Source organism: Rhipicephalus microplus, chromosome X (genome assembly GCF_043290135.1).
Source record: "Rhipicephalus microplus isolate Deutch F79 chromosome X, USDA_Rmic, whole genome shotgun sequence".
Classification (NCBI taxonomy): domain Eukaryota; kingdom Metazoa; phylum Arthropoda; class Arachnida; order Ixodida; family Ixodidae; genus Rhipicephalus; species Rhipicephalus microplus.
Window position 1 is genome coordinate 105,466,704 of NC_134710.1, and position 19,213 is coordinate 105,485,916.

Below are 19,213 nucleotides of genomic sequence, written 5' to 3' on the forward strand. Positions count from 1 at the left end.
TAGTTGAATTGATTATTCTGATGGCCATATTTTACCGAGAACATTGTAGCTGTAATGAATGCGACGAAAATGCGGGTATATATACCAATAATATAGATATGCACTATACATATAAAATCAGAATAATTGCCAATGTATTGCATCATGGTATTTAGCACTTTTTCTTGGAAAACACCTGGTTCTGTTCCACACTGCGAAATATATTATCATGAAAGACACTACGAACACACCTCCAAATTCACTGCTGAGTGTCAACGGCCGTATAAAACCACAGGTTTATGCGGCTGACATTGTCAGGAACAAAACAATGCATTGTTCCAAAAGCCAGGGAGCAATGAAATATGCCACACAGTGCATTTTTATATGAAAACATTTATTGATAACACACGTCTGTAGGCATAACTTAAGTTGCCTTTTCAAGCGATGATATTTGCCGTATGACTAGCGGCATCTGCTTTGCACTTGTCGGCAAGCCACAGAAATGTTCAAGTAGAGTGAATGTTTTTTTGTTGGCGCCACTGTACTTGACATCGAATATCCAGTATATTTCCATAAGCGCCGTCATACCTGCAATTACATCAAGCACCTCTACACTAAGCCCTTCAAAGCTCGCAACTATGTTTGTAGCTTCAGAGGCATTTTTGCCCTTCAGCGAAAGGGCAGGGTAGGTGTCCTGTAAAATGAGTAATACATAAAATCAGCATCACTGATGAAAAGTATACTAGCTGATATAAAAAAAGGTAAAGCAAATAAGCTCACCGGTCCCTGCAGAAATCGCGGCTGCTCCTTTAGGAGCATGGGCAGCAACTCGACAATGCCAACGGCAAAGCGATCTGTTGACGAAATATTTTTAGGCACATCAAACTTTCACATATAAGGGCATTGACAGTAATACTCCTATGAAAATGACTTATAAAAGTTTGGAAATTTGGGAAAACTGGAAAAGCTGGCAAGCTTCTACACGTACATTTCTTTTCGTCACCATCCAGTGCCTCGACTTCTTCTTCAATTGCTTTCACAGCTTCCTTCGCGCAACGACGACACTTCGCAAGCTCAAAACACCGGTCTCCATACCGGTTTATAAATTCCAGGACCTTTTTTTCTAAGTTAACGCCAGTGAGAGCAATGAACTCCTCATGAAGCTAGAACGACAAAAAAATTGTACCGAATCACCAACAAATTTGCAACTATCGATAACATAAAAAAACTCATTGTTAAGTTCTCTCACATACATTTCTGCAGCAGGATCAAAACCACAGCTGTTTCTGCTCACCATTTCAGCCTTTGCCAAAGCAGGGTATTTCAGCACCACATCTGCTGTTGATGGCCTCATTTCCTTCATCCACTTCTGTCTAGATGGTCTTGTCTGCTCCATAGAATCACCGAGTTTTTGCATGTCAGGAATAGGCCGCTTGATTTCTTTCACCATGTAGTCAATATGGCTATTAATTGTAGCCTCATCATGCTGAGAAGCGACATGTTGGGAGAGATCTACAATCTAATCAGCAAAAAAAAGATGGTACTGCACAGTGAAAGATCACGACAAATGACATGAAATAGGCAGACATGAAAACTCAACTTTTTGCTAGCTCAGTTGAAGAATGTTGGCATTTTTTTGAACTGGACATGTGTAGAGAACTCAATTACAGGGTTGACTTACGTAAGAGAACTGAAGCAGTGTGTACTGATACCATCTTGCTCTGCGAGTGTGTCATAAATTATGTTAATATCAAAGTTCTCACAATGATTCTCTCCAATGTCGACCACCTCGGCACTTCACCACTTCCAAATTTACACCTTGTGAACCAGCATATCGCAAATGTGTGTGTAAAACCAGTGAACCACGCCTCCTACCTATATCAGAAGGAGTCTGAAGAGGTAACACTGATTTTAAATATTGCCAACTGCGGTGTCGGTGTTAGAATACAAGAGTTGTTGCCTTTATATGTATGTCATATATGTAAAACTTTGACCAGATATTAGTTAGTAGTGCTTGTTCTTTCATATAAAAAGAAAGTTTGAAAACTTGAAATTTCGAACCTAATATGTATCTTGCCTCCCCCCCAAAAAAAAATGTTCACCTCTAAAAAGCTTCTGGAAAAACATTGGTTTATGTATAGTTACATGGTGTAGTCAACAAATAAAGAGCAATAAGGAGCTTTTCTAATGTAGAGGACAGACAGATATTGAAGCCAAGCATAGCATATGGGCATTGTTTATGGTGGCCACTGAAAGGGCATTAATTATCGCTGGTTGGAGCTTTCACATCACATGCTCACTGAGCTGCAGTAGTTTGATTTCACCTGTCCACTTATTTCAGTACTCATGCGAGTTTAATAGTTGAATCAAAGGATTGTCAGTCACTTTCAGTGATAAGTATGGTGCAAAATGTAGAACACAATATTTAAAGCTGGAATGATGCATGATGTCAATAACAAGCTGATACCGAGCAATAAATCTACTACTTGCTAACCAAGGAGCATGGAATCAGCCAAGTCGGGAACCTAGCTACAAAATGAAGAAAAGAATGAGGAATCGAGCAACATGCCCGCGGCACTTGCTGAAACGCCGAGTTTTAAACATACAGGGACACATAGAAGTTTGATAGAGCGTTACCATCTTGACTCAAATAATAGAGCCTTGCATGAAAACTGTGAAAGTTGTTGTTTTGTTCTCCATAGGAGATAAGATGATTTTTTTGTTTACCAAATTTATTTTGTCTTATTTTGCATTTACTATACTTTAACTGTCAATATGGCCCTGAAAACTTGCCTGGCTTCTTAATGTGTTGATATGAAGAGGTTATATCGTTAAAAACATGAATAATGTTTTACTTCAGTAGCTCACACATAAAATAAGAGTGACTTCATAGTTGAGTTCTATGTACCAGTCCATTTGACGTTTCACTTACCACATGGCAGTGCCGCTTAGTATTGGTGCTTTCTTCTAAGTCTTTGCGTTTTCCGTAAGCTGCTCTCGCTGCTTGAACAGCTGGAACTGTGCACAGAGACTTCCTCATATATGCGAATTTGTATTTCAAGGAGACTTTCCATGAGTCCTGGAAACAACAATTTTTTTTATTATTTCAAATTTCCGCACAGTGGACACTGTCCTCTTTGAACATGGTCACTTTTGAAGCAAATGATTCTTTGGGAACCTTGATACACTGCTTTTAACCTGCTATGGGGCAGAAGCAGATTCAGGTGACAATACCTGGCAAATTTAGCTGTTCCTAGTAATATCAGCATATCTGTTGTATTTTAGCTTTATCTGCTCATTCCAAACTCCGGTTCCTGCATTTTATGTATGTGCTGGAGCCATGCGGCATGGCGAAGATCGTGGCATTTCAGTCGCAGAACTGAGCTTGTGTGAGCCTCTATTCAAGCTGTGATTAGAAACTACATATACCATTAGTGGTAATATTCAATCCCCAGAAGCGATGCATTACATCTGTATTTATCCTCTTAAACCGGTGTTAAAGCTTATAACCAGGGCCAGTTTTTAACTTTATTAATGCATGATATGAATATATTGGCCATGGGCACCTAGTTGATGATTATTATCAAACCCTCAAGTTAATGTCTGCCATTATCAGAGTTCGATGAAACGACTCTAAGAACATGCATGGCAATTATTCAAATGTAATAAATATGGGGTTGAAACTTCTTGAATGCTCTCCAAGAACAAAATAACTTGAAGGGCACCTGCAGTCTAGCTCACCAACATGTATGACATCCCAATAAAGTTATAGGAATGCCATTGCTTTAGTGCTTACCCAGCCTGTGCCAATAGTGTCCCTTAGCACTGGATATTCCAACACGAGAGATTTTGCAGCTGCTTCGTAGAGGCTTCCTGGATAGCTGTAAAAAAGAGCAACTTTAAAACCTGTACTGAATTAAACACATGCAAATACATGCCTATACTTACACTGTTATAGTCATGAGATGATTTGCAATCCACCCTACAATGCGGGATTTAGTGTGACTGGACACTTTTCCTGGTTGTGTCCTTTCAATCGCATCCTTAATATCTAAGGGCACAGGTGGTAGCCTATAATCATTTTCACAGCAGGCAAGCTGCTGACTAGGTGACTGCTCATTACTTTCAAGGGTCTTGGGCAGGCTACCTTCATGCACTGCTGTCACTTTGTCAGTTGTGCTGAAAACAGAGGCTAGTAAGTGATGCAGTTTTCCAAAAGCAATATTAAACTTGGCACCTGAAATTTAGGTACTGACCTGCAGCTCATTAAGAAGTTTTCACTGCACACAAGCCTGATTTTATCTTTCTCAGAGAAGACATGGCCAGCTGGTGGGTCCACAAATTCATCATGTCGGACGTTGTATACCTGAAAGAGATTCAGATGTGATGTTCAAATTCCCATAAAGTTACCTCAATAGGCACAGAACCTGAAGTAAGCAGACTACCAATGTTATATTCAATAGCACCCTAGAATCACTTTACTTGTCCTGTTTTTTTTTATTATTATCATGATGCCGTGTGTATTGTCGAGAAACCCTTAATGTATGTATTGTAAAGAGCATTGTAAATTACTCGTCTGGACATTCGGTATCAGTAAGTTCAGATTTGTGAAATAGTGACAATTAAACTTGTGAAATTTCACTGTTTCATAACATCAATTAGAAATAAACAAAAGCATTTAATGATTGCTGTACTAGCAGAAGATAATCACTGTGCTACAACGAAAAACCACACTCACAGTATCTGCTATCTATAAAATACTGTATACGCTAATGGCACAAGTCTTCATTCAATAGACCATGGAGCCTTATATTTTCGCACGTTGAAGGAATTATTAGGCTGCATTTCTTGCGTGCGCTAAGCTGAAGCAAATTTTTTAGCTCTGTTGTTATCTCTGTCGTCAAACTTTTCTTCTACAGTGTATCACAATTTAGAAATTAGAAATGGCTCTAGCCAAGTTCGTAGAGATCTCGACGTTTCGGAACCAATTCGGTATTTTCCTAAGGAGATGACTATATTGGTCATGGAAGCATCTCCCCGTCTTGTTTGACAATGGCCCCTGCTTTCTCTTTCTCTCGCGTATCGGAGGCTGTGAACGTATACAGAGGGAATTGTTCCTAACGACCGGTTCATGTTTACAGGTGTGTTCTGAATGTAACAGCATTTGAACAAGAGCCTCCTTCATAGATTCCTTTCTGTTTCAAGAACAGAAGCGATGTCGAAGTCGATCTTATGATCGTGCTTCTCATATTACTCTGCAAGAACGCTATGCTGCACTTCTATCTTCCAGACTGTTTCTGGGAAACACTTTCTCTGACCTATGTAGCTGGCTTTACCTGGCAGCTATCACCTTTACAAAAATGGCTAAAATTCAAACTGTGTTTCAACATCCAACACCACCGCTTGGCAACACCATAGTTTTTTGCAGAAGCGAAATCATGCGCTAATAAATACAGTGTTGATAGCCCATTAATGTTTCGAGTGCACACATTTCGGCAATGAAATAGCTAAATAGAGATAAAGGATCCGTCGCTATTCCATTGGTAATTTGAATACTCACACACCTAATAATTATTGATGATTTCACTACACAAAGCAACACAATATATCAAAGAATACAAAGCATTAAACACACCTAACGACACCTGCGAGACAGAAATGCCGACCGTGGGGCAAACGTACAGCATTGGTGAACAAGCATCCAGAACACAAGACTGCGCGCGCACGCACGCACGCACGCACGCACGCACACATACACACACGCACACGCACGCACGCGCACACACACGCACGCACACACACGCACGCACACACACACACACACACGCACGCACACACACGCACACACACACACACGCACACACACACACACACACACACACACACACACACACACACACACACACACACACACACACACACACACACACACACACACACACACACACACACACACACACACACACACACACAACACTTTACGCTAGCTTTGAGAATTTTCAGTTTCTGACGAGCATACCTGGGAGCACAGCTGGCGGTCCCCCCGCCCCTCACCCTATTGTCAATTAAGACGTAGAAGGGGGTCGCCATGTTTGCCCCACTCATTGACACAATAGGGAGAGGGGTGCTGAGTTTCAGAAGGCAGCGCAAAGTCAGCCAGGGTAGTATGCAGATATCTTTTTCAGAGGGGAGGGCACGTTTCTGATCTATAGTGGGTACCGGGCAGGTAAACGTTCATTTTGTTCTGTGTAGGCAGAGCGAAAAAAAATTTCGGGGTGGGGGGAGAGAACGTGCCCGGCGTGCAACCTTCACCCAGCCCCCCTCTTCAGAGGGGAACCCTGCGCATGCCGATGCTAACAAGCAGCTTCTGCACCCACGCTATTTTCACTATGGAAGATACATGCAGTAACCACAGAAATTAGCCTATTCCATGTCCTTCGAAATTGATAATAAGTCTTTCTTGTAGTCCAATTTTATTGATTTCATGTTTTACGTGCGGTACAAAAGTCTTACTTTTTTTTGCTGATCTCCTTACATACCTAACCTCTTAACATCCTAGCTATGCCTTTATTCGTGAACAATCTCGCTCAATTTGAACACCAGGAAACGAACTCAGCGACGGCCACTCATCTTACCAACGCCGTGTCTTGGTGCATTGCCTGCTCGATAACTGGATGACCAAGCGCGCTGCCCCACTTTCCGCTAATGAAAGTTCGTGCGTGCCTCCGAGAGACAGATCGAGTGCGCATTTTTTTTTACCATTTTCACCTCTCATCCTCTACATCTGTCATTCCCACTTCCCCATCCTCGGTGCAGTGTTGTTGAGTTGACCTCCGAAGTGAGCCACAGTTACGAGGCCACACTTATTTCTTCACTTTTTTTTTAAAACCACCCCGATAGCCGATTCGCACCATTACATTATCGCAACACAACCACTGCGAATGCCAGCAAAGGGTGGTTGCGCGCCGCCGAAGCGGAGATTAAACCTGGTTTACATCTCCCATCAGCAACTCCGAGACCACGTGCACGCTTCGCGGGCCGACAGCTCCAGTGAGAGAGCAGGGCAAGAAAAGCCCCACGCTTCGAAAAGCGCGAGCGCATGCTTGGTAAAACTGTTGAAGCACGTGCTAACAACGGAATATAATCAGTACTGTTTGGGCCACTGTCACAATGCAATTCGATGCACTTCAGGATAGAGACAACATACCTCAATCCGGCATGCTTGCAAAGAATGGCCAAAGTCTGTCGTCTTCAAGGCTTCCAAAATGTCCGCCTCCGTCGGTCCACGAGCAGAAATAATCTTCTTGCGGCCTTGAAATGACACCAAATATTGGAATTCCGGCGGCTCCATGAATACACAAGCACGTGGGCGCGGGAGGAAAGCTGCTGACACGTTCACACTGCGACAACCTGCTCTTTGCCTGGCTAGCCACCCTAGCCTGGCTCAGCTTCCGTCGATGTGTGCGCCCCCTGCCGCGTTTCAGTAATCAGCGCCTCCTGAAGGTAACTATCACAACGACGCTGTCTGTTGTTAAAATTTTGAATCTTGAAGACCATTTGGCTCTGTGCAGCGGAAATTTGTCCTGTCTGAAACCTGTAGCTGGCATGCGAAGGTAATAAAGAACATTTTATTCATTATGCCGGTCCAGTTGGGGACAGCGAGTGAGTAGAAGGGCATGAAAAGAGAACAAGTTCTCCCCCCCCTTTTTTTTTCCTGGTCTCTTCTCTCGCTTTCTTATTCCCATTTCATCTCTCCACTCTAGTCTATTATCCCCCTTCCCCAGTGAACCACTGCTCAGGTGTCGCAGTTGGCGGCAAATATTTGCGGGGTTCACTTTTCCTTTCTTTTCCGATTCTGAAAACCACTGCCCCCCCCCCCCCCCTAACGTTCGACACTGTAACGCGCCACCACCTTCCATGTTTATATAGCTTACAATTATGCGCTTAACCAGATGGACATTGGTACAAATAAGTAAGACCACCACAAAGAAGCTAACTCAATTCAATTTGTGTGCATCGAGCGCACAAATTAATTAATTTATATTAATTCTCTGCTGCATGACTCGCTCGTGTAGGCAGATGCCACGTCCGTTTTAACGTGAATTTACGACGACAGAAGTCATGTGCAGCTACCACTTCGCTCAATACTAATTAAGCAGCGGTTGTGTTATTTCAGATAGTGTGATGCAGCTCCCCACGTGTTGTTTTGAAAGGTGTGAGACACAGTTTTCAAGGCCACTCGTAAAAACAAACTGCTTCAAGCATAATGTAGGCAAAGAATTCTGTTATCTCTCGGCCATTCGATGAGAACTTGAATATGTTCTCCGAGCACGTGAATGAAGTGCTAAGATTTCATTTATCGTGGCCATTGAGTTCGTGACAAAACAATCACCGGTGTCAACATCATTTATTCTACAAGCGATATTATGTCACTTCCGCACGGTCTCACTCCGAGAGAGACTCTAATGGAGTGATTGTGTTGCATGTAGGTAATATTCACTATCAAAACCTGTGTGAGAAATTTTTTTTGTTGCTTCAAGGTCTTGTTGTTCTGTTAGGAAAGATATACATACATTGGCTGAAGGAAAGAAGTGAAAACTGAACGGCTCGTTTTTCTTTGTTCGACAGAATATTAATGAGGACTAACAGACAATGATGCCAGAGATAGTATAGGGAATGTTATTCGTAGTTATTGCAATGTAAGTTTGACGAAATAAAAGTGGACGAAAAGGTAACTTACCGCAGTCAGGGACCGAACCTTCGACACGTGCGATGCTCTAGAGCAGAAGTTGGCACAGCGACGGGCCAAATGGAAGGGGGGGGGGGGGCTTTGCGAGCAAAGGGATAATGTAAAAAAACTGTAAAATCATGTTTATTTTAAGCACGCGTCATGAGGTTCCAATTAAACATTGGTTACTAAAAAAATTGCATTTTAGGCCAAAACTGCCTGGTCCTTTAAGTATACGAAGAAATAAGGTTAGAAGGAGAGGGGGGGGTGGACGTCCTGCCGGGGCCACATATATAGTAGTGCCTCGCGGGCCGCAGGTTGCGAACCCCTGCTCTGGAGCATCGCATGCGTTATTCGAAGGTCACAGGTTTGGTCCCTACCAGCGGACTGCTATCTTTCCATGCCATTTTCTTTCTTTACATGTACATTGCAATTACTTCTAATAACACCCTCTATATATTTCTTGGAGTCATTGTCTGTTAGTTCTAATTAAAATCATGTTAGTTGACAGAATAATGGGGCGGGTGGCTGCCTTTACAAAGCTCGTCGGAGATATGACCATATATAGTTTAGCTAGACCACTGCGACGCATTTAATCAGGATGGCCCCGGCATATCGTACAATTGAATGGTATCCAGAGGACCGCTGAATCACACTAAAGAGTTCAAACATATCGGGCGCGTATGTCTTCTCGATCTGCAGTTGTCCAATTAATGTTTTATTATTCTTCTTAGAAAGTATTCCCAACCTCCGCTTCTTAAGATGGCACACTGTCTGCCATATTAAACCAGTACACTGCAGCGTCGAATCGGCATGCATATTCCATCGGCATATTTCACTAGACCAAAAAAAGTGACACTTTTTGGTTGAGATCTCGGTTTGTGCTCCGAAACACGGAGCCCAGAGTGGTCTATAGCCACTCTAGACCACTCTAAGTTACTGTGACCATTGTGCCAATAGACAACTGAGGTGGGTGTACGTGGGGCAACCGGGTTGGTGTGTAAAAATGGCTGATTGTTCGAGTTGGTGTCGGTGTGTAAACATTCGGCTAAGCGAGCATCTTAATAATTCTTCTACAAACGGCTATTCACTCAAGTCTAAACACTGTGTAAAGTAGGTACCAATAACACGTGTCACCCACTTCTCGACAAAACAAACATTTGGTATCGCCGCCGGGATCGTTGCACTCGAGAGTCGTTCAAATTTTTACATCATCACCAGACGTGGACGCAAAAGCAAACCTTTGCTACCTTTTGATGATTGTGAGCTGGAATAAGCATGGTACGTGGGCGTAATCTCGGCACCACACAAGTTGGCTGGACGGTGTCCGTGGGTCAGCCACGTTGACAGAAATGCCTGGATGCCTGAAGAAGCACACCATACCTTATGTGAAATGCGTGACGGTTGCATAAATACCGCTGTCGTGTGGGAATACGTACGTAGGCCAAACAGGACGCTGTCTCAACGACCGACTCGGGAGCATCCTTTATCTCTAAAGAATAAAAGAAATGCGTATTTACCTGCGCATGGTATAGCCTGCAGATGTGATCCTCGGCTTCGCGAGGTCAAGATAATAGGCAGAAGCAACGAAACATTAGTGCGAGCTATTGGGGGCGTTTGACATTAAGAAAAGAGGCACAGCTTACATTATTGATACGACTATTTTACTTTACCAAAACGAGCTGCAGCTTTCTGACACGCGAATGTGACCAGTGTTTACCGATTTTGACGCACGCATTCGCAGAGATTTGTAATCTGGTGGCCTGTTCTTTCAAATAAACAAAGAAGTTTATCGCACGACCTTTCTGCTCCCTCCTACTTATTTACTAGAATCTGTGTTTTTTCCAAGTTTGCGGTATTATGTACCCTACTGACGTTAAATCAAATCGCCCAACAACAATTTATACTTAGTGTTGCATATTCAGAAATTTTTCAAAAATAGTTTCCTTCGCTTTACAAGTACGTTTCATAAATGTTACTTTACTGTTTCTGTCGCATACATTTCACACAAAAAATTCAACGGTAATGTTTGCTTATAACACCCTCATCACCTGTCGAGAACGACGGGTGATGAAATTGGTCCCCCGCATTGAATATGTTCCATATTTTTGATCCCATAAATTATGCAGTTTAAAAGAAAACTGGGTTCCTTTTCGGGCTGCTTGGTGCTATATACATAAAATATGAAATACTCAATCAAATGTGATACATCCTTTTCAGATTCCTGTCGATCTCACTTCAGTTCGGTTTATTACCTTATCTCCCGTGGAATCACCCGTTTAATTTCTATAACCATGGTTAGGAGACTAATTGCGGTTATGCTTGCTGTGCAGTCCTTTAATTAATGGACTTTACTTGAAACAGAGGGACGCCAATCAAAGTAAGGAGTAAACAAATGTTTTGTTTTGTTGTTCTTAGGTGCAATATCAAGACTAACAAAGAAAAACTAGCCCTTGAAATATCCACTTCTTTTCTTCTTTTTTTTTAGCTGCAAGAAAAAATTCCACGATTCGCGTACTTTTTCTTCCTGCCGTGGGGTCGTGCCTATTCTTCATGATGAGCGAAATTATATTGAGCGCACTCGATTAGCAGCGCACCTTAAGCCGGTTGAAGTTACTGGCTGTCTCCTTGCGAAAGGGGCATGCCCTTCCTGTACCGACGTGGGTGCCGCCCGCAGCCGACCAGCCGTCTTGAAAGACGTCAGCTCCTCAGGGGAATGTGTAAAAAGTTTGTTGACTGACTGACTGTCTTGGATAGGCCAGGATTTCGCGAAAACCTGTTTAAATAAGCTGCATCTTGTTCGACGACGCCGGCATTGTGAAAATAGATGCCGTGGTCCGCGAACGTACTCTTTGTCACTGGAACTTGGGGACATCGCTCTTATGTTGCCGTAGCTTCTCAGGAAGTTCAATACTTGCCCTACGAATGAAATGTCACAATAAGCACGTGCGTGGCATGAAGTAAACCAACCCATGCGCTTTCCCTACGGGCAGCCTGTATTTCGGGCACGATGAAGGGCAGGTCCAAGAAATCCACCTGCACAGTGTACTTCCACGAAAAGCATGTCCGTCCAGTTTAGCGTGGCTTTTTCAAATCTTGAACTTGTTTTGCAAATAAACAAACGCTCGCTAATTGCAACGTATATCGTTGCAAATTTGGCGAGTGTTTGTTTATTTGCAAGACACGTATGCCCCTCGCCAGACGGTGTTTCGTCGAATCCTTCACTAGATCTTGAACTTGATTTTGAAAGAAACCGTTTCTGCATCGACCAATATTCACGGCGCTGCTAGACACGTGTAGGAATGTGTACCCTCTCGCTACCCGCAGCTAAGACGGCACATGAATTCCCGTGTAAAGGCAACTACTCCTTATCCTTATTGTCAGTGAAAATATCTCACCCTTGCCACCCACCCCCCCCCCCCCTTCCTCCACGACGCCCGCCTTCCAGGTGCAGTCTAGCCCGGCCGTGCAAAAACCCTCAAAGAATGCGGAGCTTCCACGTGTTGCCGGTTCATGTTTTTCGCCCTCCGCCGTCTTGTCAACTTTTTGGTCCTAAATGGTAAGCCATGCTGGCCCAGTTCGGCTGGTGAAAACTACGGATAGAACTGCAGTTACGTCTGCCATGTAGCTACCTGTAATCATGGTGAGCCGTCGGCGTACTTAGTCCAGAATACCGCCCAGCGGCTGTACGCAAATACTGCCGCGAGTGAACATGTTACTCATGCCCAAGATGTGCGTTCTCGTCCACGAAGCTCTGCAAAGTCGTCTGGCACATAAGAGACCATCGCCACGACAATAGATTTTCTATCATGTGCGGTGTGGATGGGTGTGCGAAAACCTACAGTGAGTTCGAATCTTATCGAAGGCACATTTACCGTGTGCACAGACGATATATGGACATGGATGACGCAGAGGAAGCCGGTGTTGAACCAACAGTCCTCGAAGAACCACCGGTGCGTGCCACAACAAGCTGCGCTGCGCACGACACAGTGGGTGATCACAGTGAAATGTTTTCATCTGGTTGCTCGTCGAACATGATCAACACGGAATGCGATGCGGTCTCTGTTCCCACTGCTCGAGTGACCACAATCAACGACTTCGTGCTGAAAATAAAAAAACAGCTGTGCTTACTTTTTTTTCGTGTTGCAGAAGTGCACAAGCTACCGCACTCTACGGCAGAAAGTGTTTTCAATGACTTCAAGATTACCTTTCTCGACATAATTCGGACATTCGCTTCTGTCATTGAAAATAACATCGCGATGGAGTCGGCAGGAATCGAACTGCGCAAGTTACTCGCTGGTGAATTCTTAGAGGATATTTTTCAAGCAGCAAGTAGTAAATATAAGCGAGAGCAATTCGCCAAGCGTCACCTGCCCTACGTAAAGCCTGAAGTGCGTGATCTTGGTGCTGGTGAGACTTTTCAGTTTGTTCCTATAAGTGGTGTCATGCGAAATCTTATGTCCTCTGAGAACTTCCGCGACCACATAGAGCTAGATTTCTCAACAGGAGCGCCTTCACCAACGCTGCATAATTTTAGGGATGGCTGCATATACAAAGAAAAGTTGCATGCACTACTCGAGGATGGCGCGCAGTATACGCTTTTTTTTGTGTTGTACAGCGACGAAGTGGAGATAGTGAATCCGCTGGGGTCAAAGCGGGGTGTTCACAAAATCCTTGTCGTGTATTTCAGCGTGGTAAACATCCATGCCAAATACAGATCACAGCTCAGCTCTATCCATGTAGTTTTAGTTGCACCATATAGACTTGTCATCAAGCACGGAATCAATGTTATTTTGAAGCCAGTTGTAGATGACGTATCAGCTTTATGGATGACTGGTTTCACTCTGTGGAAGAACTCTGTTGCGGTAAAGGTGAGAGCGATTCTTGTTGCCTTTTCCGGTGATAACCTTTCAATGAATCGACTTGGCGGATTCACGTGTTCTTTCAGCCGTGGTCGTCCATGCAGATTTTGTACTTCACCAAACTCGGCGTTCAACACTGCCTTTCACGAGAGTGATGTTCAGGTTCGAAATCTGCCCTTGCACCAAAACCACGTTGCAAGTGCTAAAATAAATAGGCAGCTAGGCACAGCACTGTACGGCGTTAAAGATGAATCTCCACTCACAGATGTTGCCTATTTTGATGTGACAGTGCAACTGCCTCCGGACTTGATGCACGATGTGCTGGAGGGAGCCATTCCACATGTATTAAGGCACATTTTGCAAGGCCTGCTTCGTTCTGGAGTAATTAGGCACTCAGACCTTGATCGTATCCGCACATTCGTTTTTGGTGCTCACGACAAAAAGAACAAACCGGAAGAAGTCGTGAAATCCTTTCTTAATGGGCAAAGTGCATACAAGGGAACAGCTTCTCAAAAGTGGTGCCTATTCAGATTTTTTTCTCTTATGTTTGCAGATATTGTTCCTAAACAAAATGAGCACTGGGAAGTGTACCTACTTCTGAGAAGCATTGCAGATATAACATTTGCCGACAAGATTCCTCACGACCATTTGGCATATCTGCAAGATGAAATACGATTTTTTTTATCTTCATTTGCTGCTCTCTACCCTGGTGCAATAATACCCAAACTGCATTTCTTGATTCATTACCCTCGGCTCATCAGTGAACTTGGTCCACTAAAGCAATACTGGTGCATGCGATATGAAGCCAAACACCAGTACGTGAAAACTATTGCACAGCGCAACCAAAACTTTCGAAATATATGCAAGTCTATCGCAGAAAGACACCAGTTGCTGCAGAGTTTCGAATTTTCCAACTTAGAAGTGGACCGTGGCATACAGACTAAAAGATCCAGGCAGCTGAAGCTAGAAGACTTGTGCTCATACATGCGCAAAGTTGTCTCTCCTGGCATTCCAGTGTGGGAAGTTGGTTCTGCCGAGGTGGAAAACTTGGTTTTCAAAAAGTTCGATGTAGTCATCCTAGAGAAGCAACAGCTGCCACTTTTTGGCCAAATAAGAAGGCTGTATATTTACTGCGGAAGCCTTTTCCTGCTTGTAGATGTGCTCATGACAGTCAGATTCGATCGTCACCGCTGGTCGTATGTTGTCGACAATACAGACGAGCAAAAACTTGTACAGCCCTTCAATCTTCCATCACCTCAAGTTCTTGACCTATATTTTGGTGCTGAGCTGATGCTACGGCCTGAAATTATGATTGTTGAATGATGTCCAAATTGTCATCTTAGACAGCTTTTTGTCACGGGCTGAATCTAAACTACTAGTAGCGTAGCCAATGTTTTTTTAGGAGAGGGGTTTCAGTCATACTTCATATATTTTTGCTCTGGAGTTTGTGTATTTGGAAATGTCCTCCCTGGCTACGCAACTGAAGATGACGTATGATTTTATGTTACATCTCTCTTTTAGTGTATGGTTTCTAGTGTGCTGTCTTTACTGTATTTATCTTTTACTGTACCTGATGCACCCTTTCATCTACTGTTTTCTAACCAAAGCTTGTTACATTCTTTTTCTTTTATCAGTGTTATTGGTCTCTTCCCACTGTATTGCTGCAGAGCGCATGGCACTTTGTGTGATAACAAATTAAATGATATCCACCACATTTATAGTGAAACGCATTGTGCATGGTTACTTTGTTACATATTGCTCTGTTTATTTAGTAGTATCCGGAGCGGATAATTGATATGATTGTTACTTTGGACTATCTGATGCGCACATCTGCTGTTAATGTGAAATTGCTACCTTCAACTGCAACCGAAATATTATCATTCAGCGAACAATTTCGGTTAATCAACATGAAACACAATGGGCAGCCACAAAGTTACGGCTTAGGGCCTGTTAGCTTAGAGTTATGCAAATGTACAGCTGTGAAAATTTACACCTATAGAATATTTTCTGTTTTTTACACATGGTGCCTATATATATATATATATATATATATATATATATATATATATATATATATATATATATATATATATATATATATATATAAGGGAAAGAAGTGTATAATTAAGGGCTCGTGTTTGCGTGTTTTGACACAATAATAATGAGATCTAACAGACAATAATGCCAAGAGGAAAGTATAGGGAAAGGTATTAGACCAAATTGTAATGTAAACGTGAAGAAAGAAAAGTGGGTGAAAAAATAACTTTGCCGTGGGCAGGGACCGAACCTGCGACCTTCGAATAACGACCTTCGAATAATATATATATATATATATATATATATATATATATATATATATATATATATATATATATATATATATATATATATATATATATATATATATATATATATATATATAAGGGTCATGAACCACCCCTGGGCTTGGTGAAGAGAGAGACCGTGATCAAGTATAGAATTTGTATTTCAATACCTTCAACTACTCAACATTTCAACTCTTTACTAACAAGAATACGAAAAAGTTAGTAATACCTCAAGTGAGGTAGTAAACGTTGCAGCTACTATACTTCTTTGCATGCAGCTAGTAACTGCTTACTAATGTATGTAGTAAATAGGTAGCAAAGAGGTAGTAAAAATTCAAGAGAGGTAGTAACAGCTGCAGTTGCTACCCTATTGCAGTTAGGTTGCAACTGTTTACTAATGTAAGTAGTAAATAGGTAGGAAGAAGCTAGGAACGGTTCAGGAAAGGTAGTAACCGTTGTCGTTACTACCTGTTCGCTTGCAGTTACTACCTTTTTACTAACTTTTTTTTAAGAGTGTACAATATCAGACTGAAGCCGAACTCGGTACCCTTTGCTATTTCGGTTGCGCGTCGCATTGCCTTACCCCTGCGGGACTGAGTGAAGCAGGAGCTCGAGCGTATGGAGCGAGATGACGTAATCCGCAAAGTAGATGAACCAACAGAATGGTGCGCAGGTATTGTACGAGTACTCAAACCTTCTGGAGACGTTCGTATTTGCGTTGACTTGACGCAACTAAATAAAAATGTACTTCGCGAGCGCTATGTTATGCCAACGGTTGAAGATAGCCTTGGTCTGTTAAGTGGGGCATCGGTTTTTTAGAAGCTGGACGCTAATTCTGGATTTTATCAGATGAAGTTGTCGCCGGAAAGCCAATATTTGACTACCTTCATTACGCCATTTGGGCGATACTGTTTTCAGAGGCTACCGTTTGGAATAACGTCAGCACATGAGTTTTTTCAAAAGAAAATGTCGCAGATTCTGGAAGGAATCCCAGGCGTGGTAAACATGATGAATGATGTGCTCATTTATGGCTGCGACAAAGCTCAACATGATGAGTGTCTGCGTCTTACTTTAGACCGTCTCATGAGTGCTGGTGTTACGCTAAACAAAGAAAAGCGTTGTTTTGGAGTAACCGAGATAAAGTTTCTTGGTTGTGTTATTAGTCGAGATGGAATCGGGCCGGACCCTGAAAAGGTCCAGGCCATCAAAGAACTGCCGACGCCAAATAACGTGTCTGACGTTCGACGGCTGCTCGGTATGACTAATCATCTGGCAAGATTCATACCAGATTTGGCTGCAAAAACGGCGCCGTTACGTCACTTGCTTTTGAAGAGTTCTGAATGGACATGGGGACCAGCCCAAGAGCAAGCGCTGTCATACGTTAAAGACGTTATCGGTTCGGCGCGCGTCATGGCTAACTATGATGCAAAGTACCCTACGATTCGTTCCGCCGATGCGTCATCATTCGGTTTGGGGGCGGTACTGATGCAAGTTCAACCAAACAACGAAAAACGACCCGTTGCCTTTGCATCGCGATCGTTGACGCCTGCCGAAACCAGATATTCCCAGATTGAAAAAGCACTGGCAATGACGTGGGCGGCAGAACGATTCGAAGGGTACATCAAAGGTCTTGAAATTGTGTGTGAAACCGACCACAAACCTTTTGTAACCTTCCTGGGAAAATCTCCTTTAGATGTTTTACCACCTCGCATTCAGCGTTTTCGCATGAGGCTCATGCGGTTCAGCTATGAAGTTGTGCATGTCCCGGGCAAGAGCTTAGTTACTGCAGATGTGTTGTCGAGGGCCCCGATTCGGGGAAAAGAAACTGATAATGCACTGTCTATTAGTGACGTCAGCAACACGTTTCAGGATGCTTGTCAAACGCGGTCGAGGCCAGCCTCTTCGAGAGAGTGAAAGCAGAACAAGCCGCTGACGAAGTTTGTCAAGCACTCGTAAAATTCAGCCGGAAAGGGTGGCCAAAATTCTCATCTCTTCCGATGGTCTTGCGTCCATATTGGCAGGAAAGAGCCACGCTTACAGTTGCTGAAGGCGTGCTACTTAAAGGTATGAGGTTGGTCATTCCTCGAAAATTGCGCGCAGAGGTCTTGATACGCTTGCACGAGAGTCACCTGGGAATCGAAAAATGCAGAGCTCGAGCCAAAGAGTCGGTATGTTGGTCAGGGTTGAGTTTTCAGCTGAAAGCTTTGGTTACCGATTGTCGCGTATGCGCCGAGCACAGACACCAAAAGCCAGAAACAATGATCCTGACAACCACTCCACAGCGTCCTTGGCAAAAAGTAGGAGCTGATCTCTGCCATGTTCAAGGAAAATGGTATTTGGTAGTCGTAGATTATTTTTCTAGGTACCCAGAGATTGCTTTGTTATCATCTACAACGAGTGCAACTGTCATTACGCACCTTAAAAGTTTCTTTGCAAGACATGGCATACCAGAAGTTAAGTCTGATAACGGAGCGCAATTTGTGTCGCAGGAATACAAGTTGTTCGCTCGCAACTACGGGTTTCGCGCTGTGACGTCTAGCCCAAGGTACCCCCAGGCAAATGGTGAAGTAGAGAGGATGGTCCAGACAATCAAAGGTCTCATTACAAAAGCTAAGGACCCATATCTTTCTCTCCTAGCGTACAGGGACACTCCGGGGTCACTTGGGAAAAGCCCTGCAGAACTTCTAATGGGCAGGCGGCTACGCACAACGGTGCCTGTCCATCCCACAAGCCTTCTGCCTCAGACGGTGAACCTGAGAAAGTTCAGAAGCCATGATACGACCGCCCGACAGCGGCAGCGTAGGAACTTCAACCTTCGTAATAGGGCTACTTCGTTGCGAGCACTCGAACCGGGCGCGGAAGTCTGGGTGACGGACTGCAAAGCAAAAGCGCGAGTCTTGCGACTTGCTGAGCGGCCGAGGTCGTATGTGGTTAGAACTTCCACTGGTGTAGTTCTAGAAAGAAACAGGAAATCCTTGGTGCGCTTTGTTTCACAGCCAAAAGAAGGTGAGGATGAGGGAGATAGCGATGATTTTCTTCAGGCCGATGATGGTCGGGTAGAAACGGAACAGAATTCTAATCGCGTTACAGACAGCATGGCGCCTGACGATCTATCTAGCCCTTCCTTGCCGGGAACTGACCTTCCTGAATACCGAACGCGATCTGGTCGTGTTGTTCGACGGCCGGACCGCTACGGGTTCAGTAATTGTCTGTATTGTTCTTGCGCATTTTTTTGTTTCTGCAAAGTGTTCTTTCGCTGGCAGTGCTGCGAAGTTTGTTGCAACTGTCAGCGTATTGTTAAAGAAGGGAAGATGTGGTGA

General features: G+C 43.5%; 1 protein-coding gene across 1 annotated transcript; it reads right to left on the reverse strand.

Annotated features, from left to right (window-relative positions):
• Positions 1-354: 354 nt before the first annotated feature.
• Positions 355-12,415, reverse strand: LOC142761631 (sterile alpha motif domain-containing protein 3-like). Its single transcript, XM_075877356.1, has 9 exons — positions 7,187-12,415; positions 4,236-4,345; positions 3,928-4,158; positions 3,776-3,860; positions 2,912-3,058; positions 1,274-1,498; positions 968-1,142; positions 760-833; positions 355-673 (listed from the first exon to the last, which is right to left on the reverse strand). The coding sequence occupies exons 1-9, from the start codon at positions 7,328-7,330 to the stop codon at positions 404-406; spliced, it is 1,461 nt and encodes a 486-aa protein (XP_075733471.1). The 5' UTR covers positions 7,331-12,415; the 3' UTR covers positions 355-403.
• Positions 12,416-19,213: the final 6,798 nt, after the last annotated feature.

What these genes read in the sequence shown, in the direction of transcription:
- LOC142761631 (XM_075877356.1), bottom strand. Translation starts at nt 7,330, where the DNA reads ATGGAGCCGCCGGAATTCCAATATTTGGTGTCATTTCAAGGCCGCAAG. An exon ending in ACACTATTGGCACAGGCTGG is followed by an intron (nt 3,059 to 3,775) that starts GTAAGCACTAAA and finishes TGTTGTTTCCAG; the next exon opens with GACTCATGGAAAGTCTCCTT. An exon ending in CTTTGGCAAAGGCTGAAATG is followed by an intron (nt 1,143 to 1,273) that starts GTGAGCAGAAAC and finishes TTGTCGTTCTAG; the next exon opens with CTTCATGAGGAGTTCATTGC.